General features: G+C 54.9%; 2 protein-coding genes across 2 annotated transcripts; both read left to right on the top strand.

Annotated features, from left to right (window-relative positions):
- Positions 1 to 7720: 7720 nt before the first annotated feature.
- LOC100083755 (keratin, type I cuticular Ha6-like) lies at positions 7721 to 10202 on the top strand. The gene is made up of 7 exons (XM_007663129.3): positions 7721 to 7906; positions 8346 to 8428; positions 8577 to 8733; positions 8833 to 8994; positions 9086 to 9211; positions 9325 to 9545; positions 9916 to 10202. The coding sequence occupies exons 1-7, from the start codon at positions 7736 to 7738 to the stop codon at positions 10007 to 10009; spliced, it is 1014 nt and encodes a 337-aa protein (XP_007661319.3). The 5' UTR covers positions 7721 to 7735; the 3' UTR covers positions 10010 to 10202.
- Positions 10203 to 16746: 6544 nt separating this feature from the next.
- Positions 16747 to 21030, top strand: LOC100083777 (keratin, type I cuticular Ha4-like). The gene is made up of 7 exons (XM_029075275.2): positions 16747 to 17253; positions 17636 to 17718; positions 18250 to 18406; positions 19572 to 19733; positions 19831 to 19956; positions 20199 to 20419; positions 20788 to 21030. The coding sequence occupies exons 1-7, from the start codon at positions 16747 to 16749 to the stop codon at positions 20963 to 20965; spliced, it is 1434 nt and encodes a 477-aa protein (XP_028931108.1). The 3' UTR covers positions 20966 to 21030.
- The last annotated feature ends 1069 nt before the right edge of the window (positions 21031 to 22099 follow it).

Here is a 22099-nt window from a genome sequence, read left to right as displayed (position 1 = left end):
GAGGGGTCGTCTGGGTGAACTTGGAGCTGACATTCACCAATCACGACCCAAGGTGAGGGGCATCTCTGGAGTTGGAGGGAGGCAGATTCAGGACAAACAGCAGGAAACACTGCTCCAGAGGTCAGGGGTGGGGGCAGAGGGAACCTGTTTCCATAGGGAACTATACAGCGGGATGAATCAGCGTGGGCCAGTGGGCAGTGAGTGGGGAGTTAAGGTCCAGATGTTCTGACTGCTGCTGTGACTTCCTCGATAGTTCCGTGCTGTGTCTTTGAATGTTGGAAGGTTTTCTGTGTACTGAAGGACTTCATTTTCAATAGCAGAAGATGAGTTAAGGAGAGGGATTTTTGTTCACCTTTTCTGGTACCTGGCCATTCGAGTGAGCGTTGCTCAGACTCCACCGGTTATGAGGGGAAAGATATGTCTGACCACTAGCATGACATATGCTTGAGTTGTTTTTGCAGTAGTGGTCATAGTTTGTTCTGAATCATTCACACTCTCTTGCCCCATCCCCTCAGGTCCAAGTGTCCCGCAGAGCAAGAGAACTGATAGGTGGAACCTGGAGGATGCAACCTGAGATCAGAACGCAGGCATTAAAATATGCTTCTGCTTCTCTGGCAAACTTTTCCAACTCAACAGTCTCTGAGCATAATCCAAAGTCCTAAACCCTAACATTCAAAAACTATTTTATGTGGATAATTATGCCCTAAAGGCACACACCCAAGAAATCATGCAAATAATCATAAACCACTTTGCAGAGTCATTCTCTGCAACTCAATAAGCGCTGATAATAAGTCTGAGGAAAACTGAAGGAATGCATCCGCCTGCACCAGGGAAATCTACACATATCGGCAACATAGCTAAACCCTGTCACAGAATTCCGGTACCTAGGAAGCACACTGACCAATGATGCACTGTTAGATGAGGAAGTAGAAAATTGAATCAGGAAGACCAGCATATGCTTCGGGAGACTGTCAACAGAAAGTAGTGGTAGCACGGTACTAGGATTCAAGCCAAACTAAAGGTCTACAGAGCTGTAGTGTTGTCTAACCTGTTCTATGGCTATGAGACTTCAACTCCCCAGAAATGTTCCCTCTTACTTCTTGGGCAGTTCCATTAATATCACTTACGACCTATTCCTTTCCTAATTTCAGTAATTATAAATCATTTTTGTCTATCTCCTTTCTTAAATCATAATCGATCAATCAGTGTTATTTACTGAAACTTTGTACAAAGCTCCTTGCTACATTCTCCCAAGTACCTAGTTCTTAGTAGACCCTCAAATACCAATGATTATTTAGTGAAGCCAGAAAGATAAGCAATGAAGTCCTGGAATAAAGTCAGCCACCTAACACTGAAGAACCTCTCACCTCAGTACAGTTGCACCTCTGAAGAGAACATATGAAGAGACTAGCGGATGGAAGGCAGCCAAAAGCTGCGCACTGTGAGCTGTAATTGGAAAACAGAAAGTAAGCAGGACTGAGAAAGCACTTTATCTCCTCCAAGAGGCCTTATCTCCTCCAAGAGACCTTCCCTGACTAAGCCTTCCCTTCGTCTTCTCTCACTCCCTTCTGCATCACCCTGGCTTGCTTCCTTTATTCATCCCTTCTCTCAGCCCCACAGCATTTATGCACATATCTGTAATTTATTTATTTATATTAATGTCTGTCTCCTCCTCTAGACTGTAAGCTCGTTGTGGGAAGGGAATGTATCTGTTTACTGTTCATTCATTCATTCAATCACATTTATTAGCACTTACTGTGTGCAGAACACTGTACTAAGTGCTCGGGAAAGTATGATACAAAAATCAAGAGTGACATTCCTTGCCCACAACGAGCTCAGAGTTTAGAGTGGGGGAGACAGACATTAATACAAATAAACAGACATCAGTACAAATAAACAGGCATCAATGAAAAATAAAATTACAGAAATATACACATGCTGTGGAGCTGGGAGAGGGGGAAAGAGCAAAGGGAGCAAGTCGGGGTGAAGCAGAAGGGAGTGGAAGATGAGGAAAAGTGGGGCTTAGTCTGGAAAGGCCTCTTGGAGGAGATATGCCTTCAGTATGGCTTTGAAGGTGGAGAGAGTAATTGTCTGGTGGATTGTTATATTGTTCTCTTTCCCAAGAGCTTAGTACAGTGCTCTGCACGCAGTAAGAGCTTAATAAATATGATTGAATGAACTGAATGATTTTAAGGATTTAGTAAACACAAACCTTAGAGGATGCTGCACCCCAGTTTTAAACCAGGAGAAACAGTTGCAGGCAGGCCAGTGGGTCTGTGAACAGAGACTCCTGAGAGGACATTCCATGTGTGTGACTGGGGATGGGTGGGATTATGTGTTTTACATTTTTCCTCTGGTCCCATAGGACTCGACGAGAAGTGCCACCACTAAAGAATTTCTCCAAACACAGAGGTTCTGCTATAGTCTGCTTGAGATGGCCTAAGTGGAACAGATCCAGCAGGCTCTTTCTGGGAGAAGCAGCGTGGTCTAGTGGAAAGAACCCAGATCTAGGGGTCGGAGGAGCAGGGTTCTAATCCCAATTTTGCCACCTTTCTGTTTTGTGATCCTGCATGAGTCACTTAACTTTTCTGTGCCTCTGTTTCCTCATTTGTAAAATGTTCTTCCTCTTACTTTAATAGTGAGCCCTGTGTGGGACAGGGACTGTGTCTGACCTGATTAACCTGTATCTACTCCAGAGTTTAGAACAGTGCTTGACACATAGTAAGTGCTTAACAAATGCCTCATTTATGATTATTCGGTTGGGATTGTCCGACCTGAATTTGGACTCCTCTGGCCCCTACTTCTGGGTACAGATTCCAGGAGAGAGGGAGGATGATGGGAGACAGAGAGAAAGGGGAGGGAGAAGGTGCCTGGAGGGGGATTCCTCCCTGTCACTTAAACTTTGAGCCCCATCTGGGACAGGGACTGTGTCCAACCTGATTAACTTGTATCTACCCAGCATTTGGAACTGTGCTTGACACATAAAAAGTGCTTAACAAATACCATTATAAAATATAAAAACAACAACAGCAACAAGAAAACCCCAGAGCCTCCACACTGCTCAGTGTGACCTAGTGGAAAGAGCAGGGGTCAGGGAGTCAGAGGACCTGAGTTCCAATCCCAGTTTTGCCACATACCTGCTGTGTGACCTGGGGTGAGTCACCTAACTTCTCTGTTCCTCAGTTCCCTCATCTGTAGAAAGGGGATTTAGTACCTTTTCTCCCTCCTACTTTGACTATGAGCCCCACATGGGACCTGATGATCTTATATCTACCCAGCGCTTAGTACAGTATCTGGCACATAATAAGCACTTGACAAATACTACAATTGTTATTATTATCCCCATAACCAAATGTCTCCCAGCTGTGGGGTCCTGTTCCCTCCCAGAGATGACGTTGTTGCTGACCTTCAGGGAGGGTGTGGTTTGTCCGTGCCCCAACAAGAGAAGAACCCGGTCACATCTGTTTCCAGTGTCCTGGGGGAAAAGTCCTCACAGCTTGCTGGCAGCTCTCACACTCCCTAACAAGCCAGCCCCGGGCCCGACTCTGCCCACGGACCCTTTGAAGAACGAGCCTGGACCCTACTCTCTGCCGCCCGGGTAGGAGCACCAGTCTTGCCCAGGCATCGCCCTAGCCGCAGCCAGTCTACGAGCCTGGGACGCGTCTGGGGCAGAGCAACTGCTTCCTACTTGGGGAAGTGGGGGTCCTGAGCCCCCCAGGAGAATAGGGCTGGGTGCTCTGGCTCAAGGGGAAGCTCAGGATTTTGTGCCACTCTAGGGCCAGATGGGCTCTTTCTGTCCACCTGACTGGGCTCAGGGCAGTTGTTCAATTGAGGATGGCCAAGGGTCTGCCCATGACTGTGCCTGCCGTCCACCGGCAGCTGGCTGCACCAAGCCCAGCCAAACAATGCCCCGCAGCAGCTGCCGAATGGGTCACCTGGTTGGTCACCTGGCCCAGGAGCAGAAGCAGGGCAACACTGGGATTGGAGGGCCAGATATGGGCCCAAGGTGAGCAGATTCTGTGCAGGCCACCTCCGCTGCCCAGTTTCCGGGCTTTGAAGTGGACACCATCCAGCTGTGGTTCAGAATGCTGCCCGCAAGGGGTGGGGGCTGGGCGACAGGCTCAGGGAGAGAGACTGGCTCTCAGTCCTCAGGAGAGAGAGGGGTTGGGAGGGAGGCCAGGAACTGCAGCAGCACCTCTGGCCAGGCAGGTCACAGACCATGTCTCTCCCTTTGAGCTTAACTGGCGTCAGGTTTTACCCCTTCCCTGTGAGCTCAGCATGCAAGCTCTGAGCCCAGGGGCCCTCAGCCTTCTCCTGTCCCCAGGGCCCACTAACCTGGGGGGAGCCTGTCCCCCAAGGAGACCCACTAGGCTTGGCCTGGAATCTGTCCCTTAGGAGGCTCGCTAGGCCGGGTCTGGAGTCTGTCCCCTAGGCCTCACCGGATTGAGGTAGAATCTGTTCCCTTTGGGGTCTGCCACGCCTGGGGGAGTTTGTTCCCCAAGAAGGCCCCCAAGATCGAGGGGTGGGCATGAGGGAGAGCCCCAGAGGGTCCACTAGGCTGGGGGGAGTCAGTCCTCAGAGGCAGGGGTTCTTATCCTCCTGGCACAGCTCAGGCCATGTGATCAACATCAACCTTAGAGAAGCAGCGTGGCTCAGTGGAAAGAGCACGGGCTTTGGAGTCAGAGGTCATGGGTTCGAATCCCGGCTCGGCCACTTGTCAGCTGTGTGAATTTGGGCAAGTCACTTAACTTCTCGGTGCCTCAGTTACCTCGTCTGTAAAATGGGAATTAAGACTGTGAGCCCCAAGTGGGACAACCTGATTCCCCTGTGTCTACCCCAGCGCTTAGAACAGTGCTCGGCACATAGTAAGCGCTTAACAAAGACCAACATTTATTTATTTGATTTAGCCTCAGCCTGGTCCTTCTTGCAGATTCCACCCACACCCACAGGCTACACGTATATACCACACCCCCACACAGCACACGCATACCTATACACACAAACACCCACACACACTACCTGTCTCCAAATGTGCACAACATAGACATACATACAGAAGTACAGCCTAGACATTCCTTACACACACACACACACACAGTCTACATACCCTCTCCAAACACCCAGCTCAGACATAGAGCCTACAAATCCTCACCATATAAGAACGGCATGGACACCCACACTCTACAAGCAGTCACCAGAAGGACACTCACAGTTCACACACACAGGATCACACACCCAACACACCCAGCACACACCCAGAATCACACACACACACTCTGGTAGACAAACCCAAACCGGCCCGAGCTGGACCTCGCGCTCACAGGTAGCCGCAGAGCAGGCCAGGGGTGGTGATGGCCACCACGGGGCAGCCTCCCCGCAACTGTTGCGCCCTGAAGGATGGGCAGTGCAGCTGCTCCCGCTGTTTCTGCCCCAGCCATGACCTCTCTGTCTTTGGGCCCTGCCACATGGGCACCCCACAGCGGCCCTGCTGCTGCTACCATGCTGTCTCCCATCAGTCTGGCTTGGGGGAGTAGGTGCGGTGGGGCCCCAAACTTAGCCGGAAGGCAGGCACAGCTGGAAAGCAGCACCGACCAGTTTGGGGAGACCCCGTGACTTCTTCCCTTCTGCAGTCGCTCCTGGTTAATTCCCTGTATTCAGTCAGTGGGATCTCTGGGGATGACAGCAATATGAACGTTATGGGGGTTGGGGTCAGAGGAGTCCCTCCTCTGCATTGGTGAGGTCCCGATCAGCAAAGGATTGGACTGCTGACCCTGGCATGAGCTGGACCTGTTGATGAGTGGTGGGGCAGGGCCCCCCAACGTTGCACAGTTTCTGCTCTGCCCTCTTAACCCAATGCTGGGCACACAATCCCCCCAGCACAGGGCAGCCCCTTCCAACCCCACCCAGTGGGAGCCCCGCTGAGAGTTACCCATTTTCCCTGCGTTGGAGAGGGGCAGACAGACTCGGTCCTCCACTTGGGAGGCATAGCTTGACTCCCTCCCTCGCAAAGACAACCTAGTGACATACTGGCTCCTCTGGCAGCCAGGATGGCAGGGGCAGGGGGATCTGGCCTGCCAATAGCCCCCACAGCCGGGTTAGGTGAAGGGTGATGCTTCTCACCTGTGACCAGATGCAGCATGGCTCTCCCCAGGGCTTAGCATGGGCCCAGTCTCTCTTGCCCCCTCTACACTCTCCCCCCTCGCTCTGCTCCTGTTCATCTCTGCCGGGGTGGCCTCCCACTCATCCCCGAGGCTGTAGCCCCACCCATTACGCAAGGGTTCCCCCCTCCGCCTCCTTGCAGTGAGAGGGCCCCCCTGCACCCTCTCCCCTCCCGGTAAAGGCACTGGGGAAGCCGCCAGCTCTTTGATCCCTGTTTTCCCGAGTCCTGGCTTCTGTCATTAGCTACTCGCCCCCTGCCTCCGGGCTCCCCTTTCTGCTATCCCGTGGGAGGCCAATGCCACACCCCCGCAGGAACCGGCTCATTCCCCGAGATCGCCTCTTTTCCCAACTCATCCCCAACCGGGGGAAGGGAGTCAGAGAGGCCAGCTGTGCACCCAAGGCCTCTCTCCTAGCCCCAGTTTTCCAGTGGAAAACTTTCTCCCACTTGCCTCGCCCACCAGCCCTAGCGAAAGAGATTACCCAGAGCCCTCAGTGAAGGCCTGGCTGAGAGAGTGCGGATTGGCTCAGTGTAGGCATTCACTCCTGCCAGGAGGAAGTCCGAGCCTGTGGCCCACTGGTGCTGGGATACCCCTCCTGAACCTAGATCTGCCCCTTAGATGGGCCAGAGCGCAGGTCTCACAGTTACAACCCTGAGGTTTCTGCAGGGTATTCTGGGTTGCCCCTCCCCAGTCAGGTCCCCCAAACTTGCTGGAGGCTGTGGCTCCGTGGGAGGCTGTGCTGAATGCTCAGACCACATCAAGGTGCCCCCACCCCACGGGGACAGCGCCCCTTCTCAGCGGCTTCTTCGAGGCCCAGAGATCTTAGCTCCTGAAGGGAGATTGGGTTGGCAATGCTCCCGGCACCCTCTTTTCCAACCCGTCAGTCCGTCCCCTTCTGGACCCTGACACCACGTGCCACCCTTACCACGTCTTGTCAGGGTGCTGGGGGAGAGTGCCAGGCCCCACCCCCTGACCCACCGTGGACCAAGGAGAGGAAGGGGACCCAGGGTTCCTCATTCCAGCACACCTCTGCCACTTTGAAAAAGTCCGGAAACTCCCTCCCGCTCTCCCGAGGTGGGAGAGTCCCGAGTAGGCCAAACCAACAACTAAATCGCTTTTACGAGGAAAGTGACTCTCCCCCCAAAGTCTATAACCTGGTAATTAGCGGTTTCCGACGAGGCCAGGCATCGACCTACCAGCCCGGCGTGTCTCCTCGCCCCCATCCTGCAGGGATAAAAGGGGCTCACCGACACCTACCAGTTGCAGGTATCGCCGGCACGGGCACCATGGCTTCCAGCTTCTGCACCTCCACGGGTTCTGTTAAGGGTTGGGCCCGGGCACCCTCCGTCTGCTCTACTGGTGCCACTTACCGCCCGGAGACCTACCTGTCCTACTTCTGCCAACCTCTGGGCTGCATGTCCAGCCCCTGCAGGACTGGAGGCTCCTTGCCCAAGTCCTTCCTGGCCACAACCTGCCGCTCGGGCAGCCGCCTGCCGGGGTCATGTCCCCTGCCTTGCTCTGTGGGGGGGTCCGGCTGGTACTGCGATGCCAGCCTCCAGGGCAGCGAGAAGGAGACCATGCAGATGCTCAATGATCGTCTGGCCAACTACCTGGAGAAGGTGCGCCAGCTGGAGCGAGAGAACACCGAGCTGGATGCCAAGATCCGTGACTCCTGCCAGACCCAAATGCCCACCATGGGCCCCGACTACCAGTCCTATTTCCGGACCATTGAGGAGTTGCAACAGAAGGTGCCGGCCGAGGGTGGGTTGGGGAGGGTGGAGGGAAAAATCCAGTTCAATCCGCCTCCCCCAAGACAGGGTCGGGGGGGCAAAGGATTCTACCCCTCAACTCATGGGACCTCGTCTAGTCTCTGTCCGATGTGACCCTGTCCGGGGGAGCCTGGATTCTTGGAGGTCTTGGGATTGGAACAGTGGGGTCTCAAATGGCCCAGGGAAGCTTTTTGGGGTTGAGGGTCCTGGCCGGCGGCTGGCATGGGTGCGGCCCCTTTGTCCGCTGATCCAGCCGGTCTTCTATGCTTCCTACCCCAGGCTTTTGGTTCTCATTTCCTCTTTCCATTTCTAAGACTCTCTGACTCCACCCTCATCTGAGGGCATCATATCTTGGCACAGAGTAAGTGCTAAACAAACACCACTGTGATTCTGATTGCTCTCCTGCCCCTCACTGCAGGTCCTGTGCACCAAGGCGGACAATGCCCGGCTGGTGGTGCAGATCGATAACGCCAAGCTGGCCGCAGATGACTTCCGCACCAAGTAAGGGCCGAGGGCCGGGGAACAGGGCCGGGGGAGCCTCCATGCTGGACACCCCAAGGAGGGCTGAGGGTGGGGAGGAAGCAAGGGGATGCCTGGCAGTTCCCAGCTAAACCTGGGTCACTCACCCGCTCTGCCTTCTTGCTCACAGATACGAGACGGAACTGACCCTCCGCCAGCTGGTGGAGGCCGACATCAACGGTCTGCGCCGCATCCTGGACGAGCTGACCCTGTGCAAGGCTGACCTGGAGGCCCAGGTGGAGTCGCTGAAGGAGGAGTTGCTCTGTCTGCGGAAGAACCACGAGGAGGTAGGTGCGAGTCATCCCGGAGTGTCCCCGGGGGTGGGCGGAGAAGCCCGGAGGCCAGGCAGGGGCAAGGCCGGGGGATGACTATCTCTCGGTCCCCAGGAGGTGAACGCACTGCGCTGCCAGCTCGGAGACCGGCTCAACATAGAGGTGGATGCGGCCCCGCCCGTGGACCTGAACCGGGTTCTGGACGAGATGCGGGGCCAGTATGAGGGGCTGGTGGAGAACAATCGGAGGGATGTGGAGCAATGGTTCAACACCCAGGTGGGTGTCGGGAGCACGCAGGGTCCCGATGGCAGAGCTGCCTGGTCCTGACCTCTGTATTTGTCTGTGTATGTATGTGTTTGTCCCCTAGATGGATGAGCTGAACCAGCAGGTGGTAACCAGCTCGGAACAGCTGCAGTGCTGCCAGTCGGAGATCATTGAGCTGAGACGCACCGTCAATGCACTGGAGATCGAGCTGCAGGCTCAGCACAGCATGGTGCGTGTTCCGGCCCAGTCCTGCTCCTACCTACTCCCCATAGTGCATCTTCGGGCCCCAACGCCTCAGACCCTGCCCTCGCGCTGAGCTGTTTCCCCCCAACTCCCCTACAGAGAAACTCCCTTGAGTCCACGCTGGCCGAGACCGAGGGCCGCTACGGCTCTCAACTGGCCCAGATGCAGGGCCTGATTAGCAATGTGGAAGCCCAGCTGGCGGACATCCGGTGCGACCTGGAGCGACAGAACCAGGAGTACCAGGTGCTGCTGGACGTCAAGGCCCGGCTGGAGGGGGAGATAGCCACTTACCGCCGCTTGCTGGAGAGCGAGGACTGCAAGTGAGTACGGCTGGTTGCCCCTGGGCAGTGGTTCCGGGGGCTCTATAGGGGCTGCCCTTCTTCTCTTCTCCCCCGACCGAGGCTCTCTCCCCGGGGTGCCCTTACAGTGAACAGCCCACAACATGCCTCAGCGTGTCTGGAGTTTTACGCTTGTCTGTAGCACACAGTTAATAGATTCACTTCTCCCTGTCTCCCCGTTCCCTTTCCCTTCTCTCTTCTCCTTTACGTGTGCTCCTATTCATCCGGGCCTAGGTCTGTTTGTGTCTCTCTGTTGACCCCTCTCTTCCTCCCAGTGGGCCTCGGTGTCTTAGGCACCGTGCGGCATGGCCATTATCTCTCCATTTAATCTCTCTTGTGGTTTCTCCTGCAGACTTCCCTGCCACCCGTGCACCGCTCCCTGTGTGCCCTGCGGGCCCCGCCCGGTCTGTGTGCCATGTGCCCCCTGCGGTCCCGGGCGATACTGAGCCTGGCTCCCGACAGGGGAGCCCGAGCCCGAGGAGAAGGGAAAGAGTCGAGGTGAGGCAGGCCAGAGCCCGGTAGAGCCCCCGGCAAGGTTGCAAGCGGAGAACCAGTGGGCCCCGGCTCCACCCCCCCGACGCTACTCACCAAGACCATATTTCCCAATCCCCGCCTCTTGTTCGGTGCCTCCCCGCTGCCTCTCTACCCCCACTCCCCCGACCCCATGTTTCCTGCTGCTTCAAGTGAGCGGAGGGGCCTGGGTGCCCTGGATCCTGCAAATAAAGGGAATGTTCCCCAGTCCAGGAAATGCTATTCTTTCCCTCATCGGATCTCTCGCTGGGTTCCAGAAGGTGCGGAGGGTGCTGGGGCATTGGGGACAGGGTGGATTGCCAGCCATCCTCTCCCTGAGGGACAAAGGAGAGGGGTGGGGAGTCCGGAGGCTGAACCCTCAAGGGTGCTCCCATTCCTGGGGCCGTCCCTTCAGGTCCCAAAAAGGGATCACAGAAGGGAAATAGTCTCCCGGCCTGCGGGGTCCCGACAAGATGCTACATGCCCATACGGTAGAGAAGTGGGAGGCTCCATTCTGACAGCAGATATTCAGCTAAATACACAGTGACACAAACAGTAACATACTCCCACACACTGGACACGCCCACATGTATGCTCATCTGAAACCCATGTGCTTTATACCACGGAGATGGGGCGGACCCTTTCCGATTGGGGGAGGGGTAAGGGCGCTGGGCCGAAGATATCAGGTACTACCAGTTGCCCAGAAAGTACAACCCACAAAGCCGTTGGGATCTCCTTGGGAGAGTTGTTGGGTCCACTTCCAAAGAGCTCTTCCTCCATTCCCTGGTCTGACGGTCTTGTGGTCCTGAGCCTGCCTGATCTCAGGCAGATCCTCTTGGGGTGGTCTGCTGGGATTTGGGCAGAGAATGTGACTGTTCACTGGGCAAGCGGCACGGTGTAGCGGATAGAGCATGGGCCTGAGGGTCAGAAGGTCGTGGGTTCTAATTCCAGCTCTGCCACTCGTCTGGTGCCTGATCCTGGGGAAGTCACTTCATTTCTCTGGGCCTCAGTTCCCTCGTCTATAAAATGGGGATTGAAACCGTGAGCCCCGCGTGGTACAGGGACTGTGTCCAACTTGTTTTGCTTGTATCCACCCCAGCGCTTAGTACAGTGCCTGGCATATAGTAAGTGCTTAACAAATACCACAATAATTATTACTGTTATATTGTACTTTCCCAAGTGCTTCGCTTTGCGCATAGTAAACAATAAATACAACTAAATGAATGAATGCTCTGGCTTGCAGAGGCCCTCTTCATCCCTCTGTTGCCAACAGAGTATGTACATTCTGGGCCTGGGTCATGTTGTCACATGCTAGCCACCCACTTTCTTCTTACGCCTCTTAAGCCCCTTGACCCTGCCAACCTCACTTTTCCAGGAGAAGGGCTGCCCCATCTAGGCAAAAGGACCTTTATTCCACCAAGGACACTTCAGGGAGCATAGAATGTCCCAGGCCCCTCCCTCACCAGCCCTGGACCAGGCCAGCTAAGGGACACATCCTCTTCCCACTGAACTGAGGACTAGACTGGGATCCTGCAAAGTGGTAGCCCAGCCCTTCCGGATACAGGTCATAGCTGGGGTCGGCCTTGAGAGAGGCCAGCTCCTTGGGTTCCTTCCTCTCCAACTCCATGGCCCCTCAGGTTGCTTTCCTGCTGAGGCTTCAGACGAGTGGGTGAAGTGAGTGGCACAACTCCCCGACACTGCTAACTGGGGAAAGGAGAGACCGTGTACCTTGTGTCGAACCCAGCCCCCACCACCCACCTCTACACCTGCCACATTCACCGAGTGAGAATCTTTCCTCTCCCATCTGGTGCCCCCAGACTGTTTCTCCCCATGGCCACTCCCCCTTGCCCTCTCATTCATTCATTCAATAGTATTTATTGAGCGCTTACTATGTGCAGAGCACTGTACTAAGCGCTTGGGATGAACAAGTCGGCAACAGATAGAGACAGTCCCTGCCGTTTGACGGGCTTACAGTCTAATCGCTCCCATCCATGGAAACCAGCAAGGGTGGCCGGATTCACACCACGGTGGGTGTGGCCCCATCCGCTGGCCTGGGCCGCCGGACACCGTCCTGGGTGCCCAGACGGGGCGGTCAGAGCGGTGCTTAGGTCTCACCTCAAAGGAAACGTGCCTCACTGCTTACTTCAGGGGGCTGGAGGCCCCCCAGCGCCTTCGGCCAGGCCGGCTGGCGGCATCCGGCCAGACTGGAAACGGGGCCGAAGTGCCCTTCAAAGGAGCCCCCCTGGACCTTCCCAAGGAAGATCAAAGTCTCCGCCCCTGCCTGCTGGGCCCAGGGGGCGCTGAGGGAAAGGAGGGGGCGGTAGCCAGACCAAATCTGGCCTGGCAGGTTGGGAAAGGGGAGAGCAGGCGGCTATAAACACACCAGGCTGCACCGTCTGCCCTGCTGCTGTGGTGCCAGGGTGCGGCCGGTTGGGTGGGGGCTGGGAGCCGCCCTCCTTTCATTGGTCCCCTGGGGCTCCGAAGTGTCTGGTCCCTGGTTTTCACACACACAGAAGCATGTGCACACACACACAGAGTCACAGACAGGTACACATGGGCACACAGATCGGTACACACACCTAGGGCAAGTTACACATTCCCCCTCACAGTTGCTAAAGCACCCGCACGGTCTCACTCACTTCTCTTGGCCATTGTCAAAGCTGCTCTACACTGGAGAGTTCTTAATCAGGGACCCTTCCCTCACCTCCTCAGCATTCCTCAGGGAATCCCCGATCCCAGCTCTGCCACTTGGCAGCTGTGTGACTGTGGGCAAGTCACTTCACTTCTCTGTGCCTCAGTTACCTCCTCTGTAAAATGGGGATTAAGACTGTGAGCCTCACGTGGGACAACCCGATTCCCCTGTATCTCCCCCAGCGCTTAGAACAGTGCTCTGCACATAGTAAGCGCTTTACCAATACCAACATTATTATTATTATTATTATGCTTCCCGGGTCTGCGAGCTAGCGAGCGGGGGAACATTGGAGTCTGACTGAGCTCTTCCTTCTCATCAGTTCCCAGGCCTCCATAGAACGTTTTTCTCTTTGTCTGAATGACCTCATTCTTCTGCAGTGCCAGGATCGCTTTTCTCCCCTTGGGTTAAGATCGCTATCTCCCCACCAAACTCCAGGGCCTGTTTCTTGCAGGGAACCCTGCTCTTTCTCGATGGGACACCCAGCCTGAGCAGCTCATCGGTGTTTGGTGGAGAGCAAGTTCAGGTCCTGGAATGCGAGCCTGGGGCCAGGGGTGGGGCAGAAAGGGGCCCCCAGCTCTGGGCCCTGCATGCCTAAGAAGACTGCCCCAGAAGCAGGGTGGAAAATGTGTACCAATGAGCCAAAGCAGGGGTGCGTCTCCCACTGTGGACGGGGTCATTCAGTCATTCATTCATTCTCCCCCGTTTAGACTGTGAGCCCGTTGCTGGGCAGGGATTGTCTCTATCTGTTGCCGAATCGTACATTCCAAGCACTTAGTACAGTGCTCTGCACATAGATAGCGCTCAATAAATACCATTGAATGAATGAATGAATTTCCCTGTGACTCAGTTACTTCGTCTGTAAAATGGGGATCAAGACTCTGAGCCCTTTGCGGGACAGGAAACGTGTCCCACCCAATTTGCTTGTATCTACCTCAGCGCTTAGTACAGTGCCTGGCACAAAGTAAGCACTTAACAAATACCACAATAATTATCATTATTTCTGAACAGCCGAGCTAACGGAGTCACTGCTTCCGAATGCGACACACTTTACCTCCCAGGCAGACGCGGCCCTTATACGCCGTGGCTTCCACCCTTGGGCCTGGCAGGGAATAGCGTGTTGCCAGGCCCGCCTTTCTCACTCCTAGACTACCCTTCCATCCAGCCCGCCAGGAGGCCGGCTTTGTGGACCTGTCTTCTTAGCACCGCTCACCTTGCTCTCCCCAGAAAAGCGGCGTCTCTCCCTGGCTGGGTGGGGCTCTGCGGCTGTGGCGGGTTCAGCCCTGGGCAGCGATGGTTGGGAGGAGGCAGTGTAAGTGCCCCCGGGGGACCCAGACACTAAGCACGTGTGGGCAGGGACTGTGTCTACCAACTCTCTTATGTTATACTCCCCCAGTCGCTTAGTACAGTGCTCCGCACACCGTAAGCTCTCGAAGCAGGGAATGTGTCTGCTTATTGTTGTATTATACTCTCCCAAGCACTTAGTACAGTGCTCTGCACACAGTAAGTGCTCAATAAATATGACTGACTGAATGATAGAGCTCAATAAATTCCATTGATTGATTGACAGATGCCAGATCTTTCTGGATCCCAGAATTCCCTGCCGTTGTGCTGTCAACGGATGTCCCTTCTCCCCTCCCCTCTGCAGGAGGGGACATTTCCTGTCTGATTCAGGCACATAGTAAGCGCTTAACAAATCCCATCATCATTATTATTATTGTTATCCAAATTGCTCCCACACTGATCCAAGCGCTGGTCATTCCCACCTTGACGACTGCATCGGCCTCCTTGCGGACCTCCCTGCTCTCTCTCCTCTCTAGTCCATACTTCACTCTGCTGCCCAAATCATTTGTGCAGGAAAACTGTTCAGTCCACGTCTCCCCACTTTTCAAAAGCTCCCAACGGATGCCCATCCACTTCTACGTTAAACAGAAATTCCTTCCGTGGCTTAGTGGAAAGAGCCCGTGCTTGGGAGTCAGAAGTCATGGGTTCAAATCCCGGCTCTGCCACTTGGCAGCTGTATGACTGTGGGCAAGTCACTTCACTTCTCTGTGCCTCAGTTACCTGAACAGTAAAATGGGGATTAACTGTGAGCCTCACGTGGGACAACCTGATTACCCTGTATCTACCCCAGCGCTTAGAACAGTGCTCTGCACATAGTAAGCACTTAACAAATAGCAACATTATTATTGATAAGGCACTCAATCAGGTCTCTCCTACTACAAACGAGTTTGCGCACTCCACTCCTCCAATGCCAACCTACCCTCTGTACTTCAGTTCCCTCTACCCCCCGCCGACCCTTCCCCACATCCTCCCTGTGCCTGTAAATTCAACTTGGGCAAGGACCATGTCTACTAATTCTGTTGGATTGTACTCTCCCAAGCGCTTAGAACAGTGCTCTGGAACCGAGTAAGTGCTCAATAGATAGCATTGATTAGAACTCCCTCGCCTTTCCTCCCCTTTCCCTCTGCTCCTCCCACTCTCCCTTCCCCTCCCCTCAGCACTGTGCTCGTCTGCTCATTTGTATATATTTTTATTACCCTATTTATTTTGTTAATGAGATGTACATCCCCTTGATTCTATTTATTGCTATTGTTTTAATGAGATGTACATCCCCTTGATTCTATTTATTGCTATTGTTTTTGTCTGTCTCCCCCGATTAGACTGTAAGCCCGTCAATGGGCAGGGACTGCCTCTATCTGTTGCCGATTTGTACATTCCAAGCGCTTAGTACAGTGCTCTGCCCATAGTAAACGCTCAATAAATACTATTGAATGAATGACCCACCCTATAATTCCCTTCCAGAGCCATGGCCCCAGGTGGTTTCCAATTTACGCTGAGCCCACCTGTGGGGCTTCAAAGGATATGATCTTTGTGCTTGGACTCCTCTAGATCATTATGTTCAGTTAGATATTGAGGGTTTGGTTAAACGCGTGCTATGGGATAAGTACTGTATTTAAGTGCTGTGGTGGATCCAAGCTAATCAGTCCCAGCACAACTCAGGGCTCCCAATCTAAGGTGGAAGGAGAGTGGGCATCTTACTCCCCCTTTTATAGAGGAGAGGGCCAGTGAGGTCAAGTTACTCATCCTAGGCCCTCCATCAGGCAGAGAGGCAGAGATGGGATTAGAACCCAAGCCTCTGTACTCCCAGGCCCATGTTCTTTCCATGCTGCCTCCCACTGGCTTTCTCTCTCATGTCAGTGCTTAGTACAGTGCCTGGCACATAGGAAGTACTTAACAAAAAACCACGATTATTGTTATAATTAGGTATCCCCCCCACCCCCCCTCAGTCCATTCCTTCCTCCTCACCTCCCCATCTGGAGCTGAACATCGGCCTCTGCTCCAAGGGTCCTGCGAAGAGGTGGTCTGCCCAGACAGAATCCCTCTGGAGGGTGGAGAAGCTTGACTTAGAGGTTGGCACAGGGCCGGTGTCCCACGGCCGATCTAGTGGTCCGAGTGCCACGCAGCTTGCCTATGGTTCTCTCTTGACATGGTCGGACTCCTTCCCTCTGATCTAGGGTGTCTCTTAGGTCCCGGCGCCCGGCCCTTCAGGGGAAGGCAGAACAAAGCAATGTTTTCCTTTGGACTGGACTCGGTTCTCTCTCGGGGGGGCGGTAGCCCGAGGGCCCGGATCCCCACCCTGCCACTGGCCAAGCGGCCGGGTCCCGCCCTGGGCCGGCTGAGTGGTCACCCCAGTGAACAGGCCTGAGCCCTGATGTGTCTTTGAAGCGAGACATGAAACAACCCTTTCAGCAACAGAAGCAGCCGCGAGGAGTCTCGACACAGTTAAACTCCCTTTTATGAGGGGCGAACTGTTCATGGGAACATGGATTCTGACTAATGGGCCGTTGCGATGAGCCGAAATCAGGCTCTGGAGGGGGACACGGCAGCTGCGGGTATAAAAGAACTGGGGAGGAGAAAGGGGCCTGGCACACATACTGCTCCGGCCTCTGCCACCCACCGGGCACTCCCAGGGAGAGCACTATGGCTTCCAGCACTGGTCGTCCCAAGAGCTGTATCAAGAACCCCAGCTCCAGGTCTGGCTGCGGCCCGGCTGAGGGTGGCCGCCGTTCTGGGGGCTTCCTGGTTCAAAGCAACCAGCCATCCGGCAGCCGGTCCGGTGCCTGCCCTATCGGGAGCTGCCCGCCTAACCGCGTTCAACCCAGGCCAAATGGCCCGAGCCCAGGCAGTGCCCGGTCTTTCCCCGTAGCCAGCGGCCGTCCGGCTATCCCGGGGCCCAGGAGCCGGGACCTCCCAGCCCACGCCGGGCCAGGCGGCTGGGTGGGCGAAGGCGTCCTCCCTGGCGGCGAGAAGGAGACCATGCAGTTCCTGAACGACCGTCTGGCCAACTACCTGGACCAAGTGCGCCAGCTGGAGCGTGCGAACGCTGAGCTGGAGGCCAAGGTCAGCCAGTGGGGTGCATGCCAAATTCCCACCATGTGCTCCAACTACCAGTCCTACTTCCGGACCATCGAGGAGCTGCAGCAGAAGGTGATGAATGGGTGGTGGATCCTGGGGTCCCGCCCCAGAGACAGTGGCACCCTATGCTAGTCAAGGCTTAGATCCATACTGCTCACTGCCATCCCCTTCTCGGTGGAGTCTCTCCTCCTCATCCCTTCCCTCTAGAGACCGACTCTGGGAGAGGAGAAACTCTGTTCTCTCCCTGAGTGTGATTGAAAGGAAGGATCCAGCACCATATTGTAAGATCACTTCTGCCCCTCTGGGGAAGTATGGGGGGTGTCCTGTGGCATCCTTGGATCTTGAGGTAGAAGTTGGAGGGCGCAGCAACTGGGGTGGGGCTGATTTCCAAAGCTGGGGTCAGGGGAGCTCCCATTATCAACTCTCCTGATACACTCCCTCTCCCTTCCCCCAGATCCTGTGCTCCAAGGCAGAGAACGCACGCCTGGCCACGGACGTGGACAATGCCAAGCTGGCGGCAGATGACTTCCGGAACAAGTAAGCAGGACTGGGCCAGGGAGGGTGGATCTGAGTCCCCGGGTCCCACCCCCTTTCTTCTGCCCTCGCCCTCCAGGAGGTACCTCTGCCCAAATGGGATAATAATCATAATGATGGTATTTATTAAACACTTACTATGTACCAAGGACTGTGTTAATCACAGAGATAGACAGAAGATTATCGGATGGGATGTGGCGAGTCCACAAGCAGATCACACTAAGAAGAAAGAGAGCTGCAATTTTGTCCCCGTTTTACAGATAAGGATACAGAGGCTGTGTGCCCAAGGTCATACAGAAGACAAGTGGTAGAGTCAGGGCTAGAACCTGGGACTTCTCTCTATCCACTAGATCTCACTACCTCCATCTTGCACCACGCTGGCCCCAGAAGGTTCAGACCCCAAATCAAGTCATTAAGGAGGTTTGGAGAGTATTTCTGAAGGTTGGATTCCGCACCCCCAACCCCCGCCCCATCCACAGCTTGCCTCCACCGGCCCCCAGTGGCACCACTGACCAGCCTCTTCCTGCGTTCCAGGTACGAGACGGAGCTGTCACTCCGCCAGCCTCTGGAGGCGGACATCGGGGGTCTGCGCCGCATCCTGGATGAGCTGACGCTGGCCACGTGTGACCTGGAGGCCCAGGTGGAGTCTCTGAAGGAGGAGCTGCTCTGTTTCAAGAAGGGCCATGAACAGGTGGGAGCCTTGATCCATCAATCAACCGATCAAATCAATCAATCGATGGGCCTTATTGAGCGCTTACTGTGTGCAGAGCCCTATACTAAGTGCTTAGGAGAGTAGTTGGTAGAGTTGTTCCCTGCTCACAAGGAGTTTACAGTCGAAGCGATGGTCCCTCACCTTCATGTCTGGACACAGTCAGCCCCCTCCTCAGAGGAACTTTCTCATCCTTGGAGACTTCCCCTCTTCTCCTCGCTCTGGTCTTTCTTCTCCAGACTAACAATAATAATAATTTTAAGAAGCTTACAATGTGCCAGAAACCGTACTAACCACTGGGATAGATTCCAGATAATCAAGTTGGACGCCGTCCCTGTATGACACGGGGCTCACAGTCTAAAAGGGAGGGAGAACGGGCATTGAATCCCCATTTCGCAGACGAGGAATCTGAGGCACAGAGAAGGTAAGTGACTTGTCCAAGGACACGCAGCATACAAGTGGCAGAGTTGGGATTAGAACCCAGCTCCTTTGATTCTCAGGACCATGATCTATCTATTAGGCTGCACTGCTGCCCAATTTCTTATTTCTCCTGTTAGTCAAATGGGACCAATCCACCCCAGGGCCAAGGGGATTTTCAGTGAAGACACACAGATTGTTGCTTTCTATTCACTAGGGATTGACTGGCCTTGGCTTTTCCTGCCGGGCTCTGTGGGCCGGCCCAGGTTTCCCCACCTCGGCCTGGCCTTTTTTCTTGGTCCTATGTGGATCCACCAGCCTGTATCCCTTTCAACCTCCTCTTGTCTGGCTCACTGAGCTCACCCATCCTTCTTTTCTGTGATTCCCAGTCCTGGCAATTCTGGAGTGCGCCGGCCCCTGGCTGCACTGCAGGTGGGATTCCCCCCTCACTACTCCCCAGGGACAGCCCTGAGACATGGATTACGGTCTTCCCAGTGCAACTTTTAAGCCAGCCTCTCTAGCTGTGCCAGCCGAGGCCCCTGCTTGAGAGTGACATGGTGTCCGCCGTGCTTGGACCTTATTCTGGCAACGAGGATGCTTTCCCTGAGGTCCAAGCAGAACCCACCTGTTGTTACCATCTCATTCACAGAGAGAGGGAGGCATCTGGCTGGCAAGGAGAGGGAGTCTTCTGGGCAGGGCTGACTACACTCTGAATCTTTTGACACTTCAGGAACTTTACAGCCTACAGTGCCAGATGGGAGACAAGCTCCAAGTTGAGCTGGACACCACCCCGCCCGTGGATCTAAACCGGGTGCTGGGGGAGATGCGCTGTCAGTATGAAGCCATGGTGGAGTCCAACCGCAACGATGTGGAGCAGTGGTTCACGGCCCAGGTGAGTGGGCTCAGGTAGAAACTATCCGTGGCTTCTGGAAGGTCTTCCCTTTTCTGACACCCTCCTGCTGCCTGGCCGGACCCCGTATGTTTTCCAGTCGGAGGGGCTGAGCATGCAGGTGATGTCCTGCTCGGAGGAGCTGCAGTGCTGCCAGTCGGAGATCCTGGAGCTGAGACGCACGGTTAACGCGCTGGAGATTGAGCTGCAGGCACAGCAAAAGATGGTGGGTGGCTGACAAATGCTCAGATATTTCTCAGGCTGGGGTGTCTTAGGTGTCTTACTTCCTCACCCACTCCCACACTGATTTTCCAAGCCTCCTCACCAAGACCCCATTCTCCCCCCTCTACTTCTCGCCCCGGAAGTCTAGCCCATAGCAACCGTTCCCTCTGCAGTGGCCCGCCGAGGCCCAGAGGGTGGGGCACCTTGGACGGATAATAGGACTGCCCTTGTCCTTTTCCCTTCTAGAGAGACTGCCTGGACAACACGCTGGCGGAGACAGACACCCGCTACAGCACGGAGCTGGGCCAGATGCAATTCCTGATCAGCAAAACGGAAGACCAGCTGGCTGAGATCCGTGCAGACCTGGAGAGGCAGAACCAGGAGTACCAGGTGCTGCTGGATGTCAAGGCCCGACTGGAGGGTGAGATTGCCACCTACCGCAACCTGCTGGAGAGCGAGGACTGCAAGTGAGTGCGTTGTTGACTGTACCCCAGAAGTCAAATGGGTGAGAGGGTCCCTTTTCTTGGAGGATTGGGTGGAGTCTTGTTCACACTTGTCTGGCCGGGAGCCATACTGTGCCTCCCTGGGCAGGTCTTCCTCCTTGGACTCCCCTGGGCCCTCATAGGGGATCCATTCCTCACAGTGACAGGCCAATCTGGTCCCGCCTCTCTCCTCTGTCAAGTCAGGGGAGGCAGAGGGGAGGATCTCTGAAAGGTATTTGGTGGGGCTTCTCAGGGTTTGGCTTTGAATGGGGTTCCCACAAATCCTCAGCTCTGGGGATTAGCTGCTCCTAGAATTTCTTGGCTCACTAGGGGAATCCCACTGTCTCTCACAGACTTCCCAGCCATCCCTGTGCAACCAGCTCTTCTGGCCCTCCCAGTGGCACAGCACCCCCCTGCCCACCGCGGGCTCCGGGACCGCCCTCAACTCCCCGCCCATCGGGCACACCCCGCAATGGTCACCGTCCAGGGGCCCAGTGCAGTGGCCGGTCCTACTCCTCCGGGCGTTTCTGAAGCTCCTGCCAGGCCAGGCGAGGATCACAGTTGGGATGGGGAAGACCCATGTGCCCTGTGAATGTGCTCAGTCACACCATGGCTCATCGCTCTCTAGTAGTCAATCTCCAACCTCTTCAGCCAAAGTTTTATCCACCCAGAAGCCTCTTGTACAATGTTCTCTTTCTCCGCTGAGCGTGTCACCATTGATGACCCAACAATAAATTTCATTTCTGCTGCATGTTCAACACGTCTGTTCTCATTTGTTTTCCTGTGTCCCCTGGTTAAGGGCAGGGGGGAACTGGGGCTCTGTCTTTCTAATTCTCTTGGGGGAGCTATGATATCCTCCCGAAATGGACCACCCCCCACCCCCACCATATCATTTCCCCAAGTAGCTCAGGGTTGAGAATAATAATGACCAAACTTTAGATTTCATTTACACTTATTTTTTTCCATAGTGATTTTACGCTACTTATCACATTTCATCCTCACAGTACCCCCATGAGGTAGAGAGCGGTATTACCCCATTTTACAAGTGCCCAGAGAGGTTCAGTGACCTGTCCAAGGGCACCCAGCAGGCCAGCGGCATAGCCGGGCCGCCAACCTCTTTCTCCAGATACCCAAATACAGGATATTTCAAAAGGACCACACCGACCCTTCCACTCCTGCTCCCATCTGGGAGGAAAGCAAGTATCCTCACCAAACCACCGTCCCCGGAAGAAGAGGTGAACTGTGGGATGTCTTTGACAGCTTCCTTGCTGAGGAACCACAGCTGTACGGCCTTCCAGGAACCCTACTCTTGGGAGGTAGGAAGAGCCCTCTGGCAGGCTACACTGAAGCTCTGGTCTCCCTCTCTGACTGACTTAGTTCTCCCACTTGCTTTCTGTGTCCTGTGTCATGGTGGTCCCTGGAGCTGAAGTGGTGGGGGTAGTGAAAAGACATCTCATCTGGCACATGAAACACTGAAAATGAGCTAGACACTGAAAGCGAGCTAGCCACTGAGCACCTCTTAGCCTGACTCTTTGTCCGTCCTTTGGTTTGGGCGGTCTGGCCCCGCGTGGCAGCTCCTGAACTCTGGGGGTGGTTGGTGGGGGGGGTCTCCATTGTGGGCAGGGAAATTGCCTGTTTATTGTTATATTTTGCTCTCCCAAGTGC

The sequence above is a fragment of the Ornithorhynchus anatinus genome, chromosome 11 (genome assembly GCF_004115215.2).
Source record: "Ornithorhynchus anatinus isolate Pmale09 chromosome 11, mOrnAna1.pri.v4, whole genome shotgun sequence".
Lineage (NCBI taxonomy): Eukaryota > Metazoa > Chordata > Mammalia > Monotremata > Ornithorhynchidae > Ornithorhynchus > Ornithorhynchus anatinus.
The sequence above is the reverse complement of the archived record's forward strand: the minus strand, read 5'-3'. Positions and strand labels throughout refer to the sequence as shown.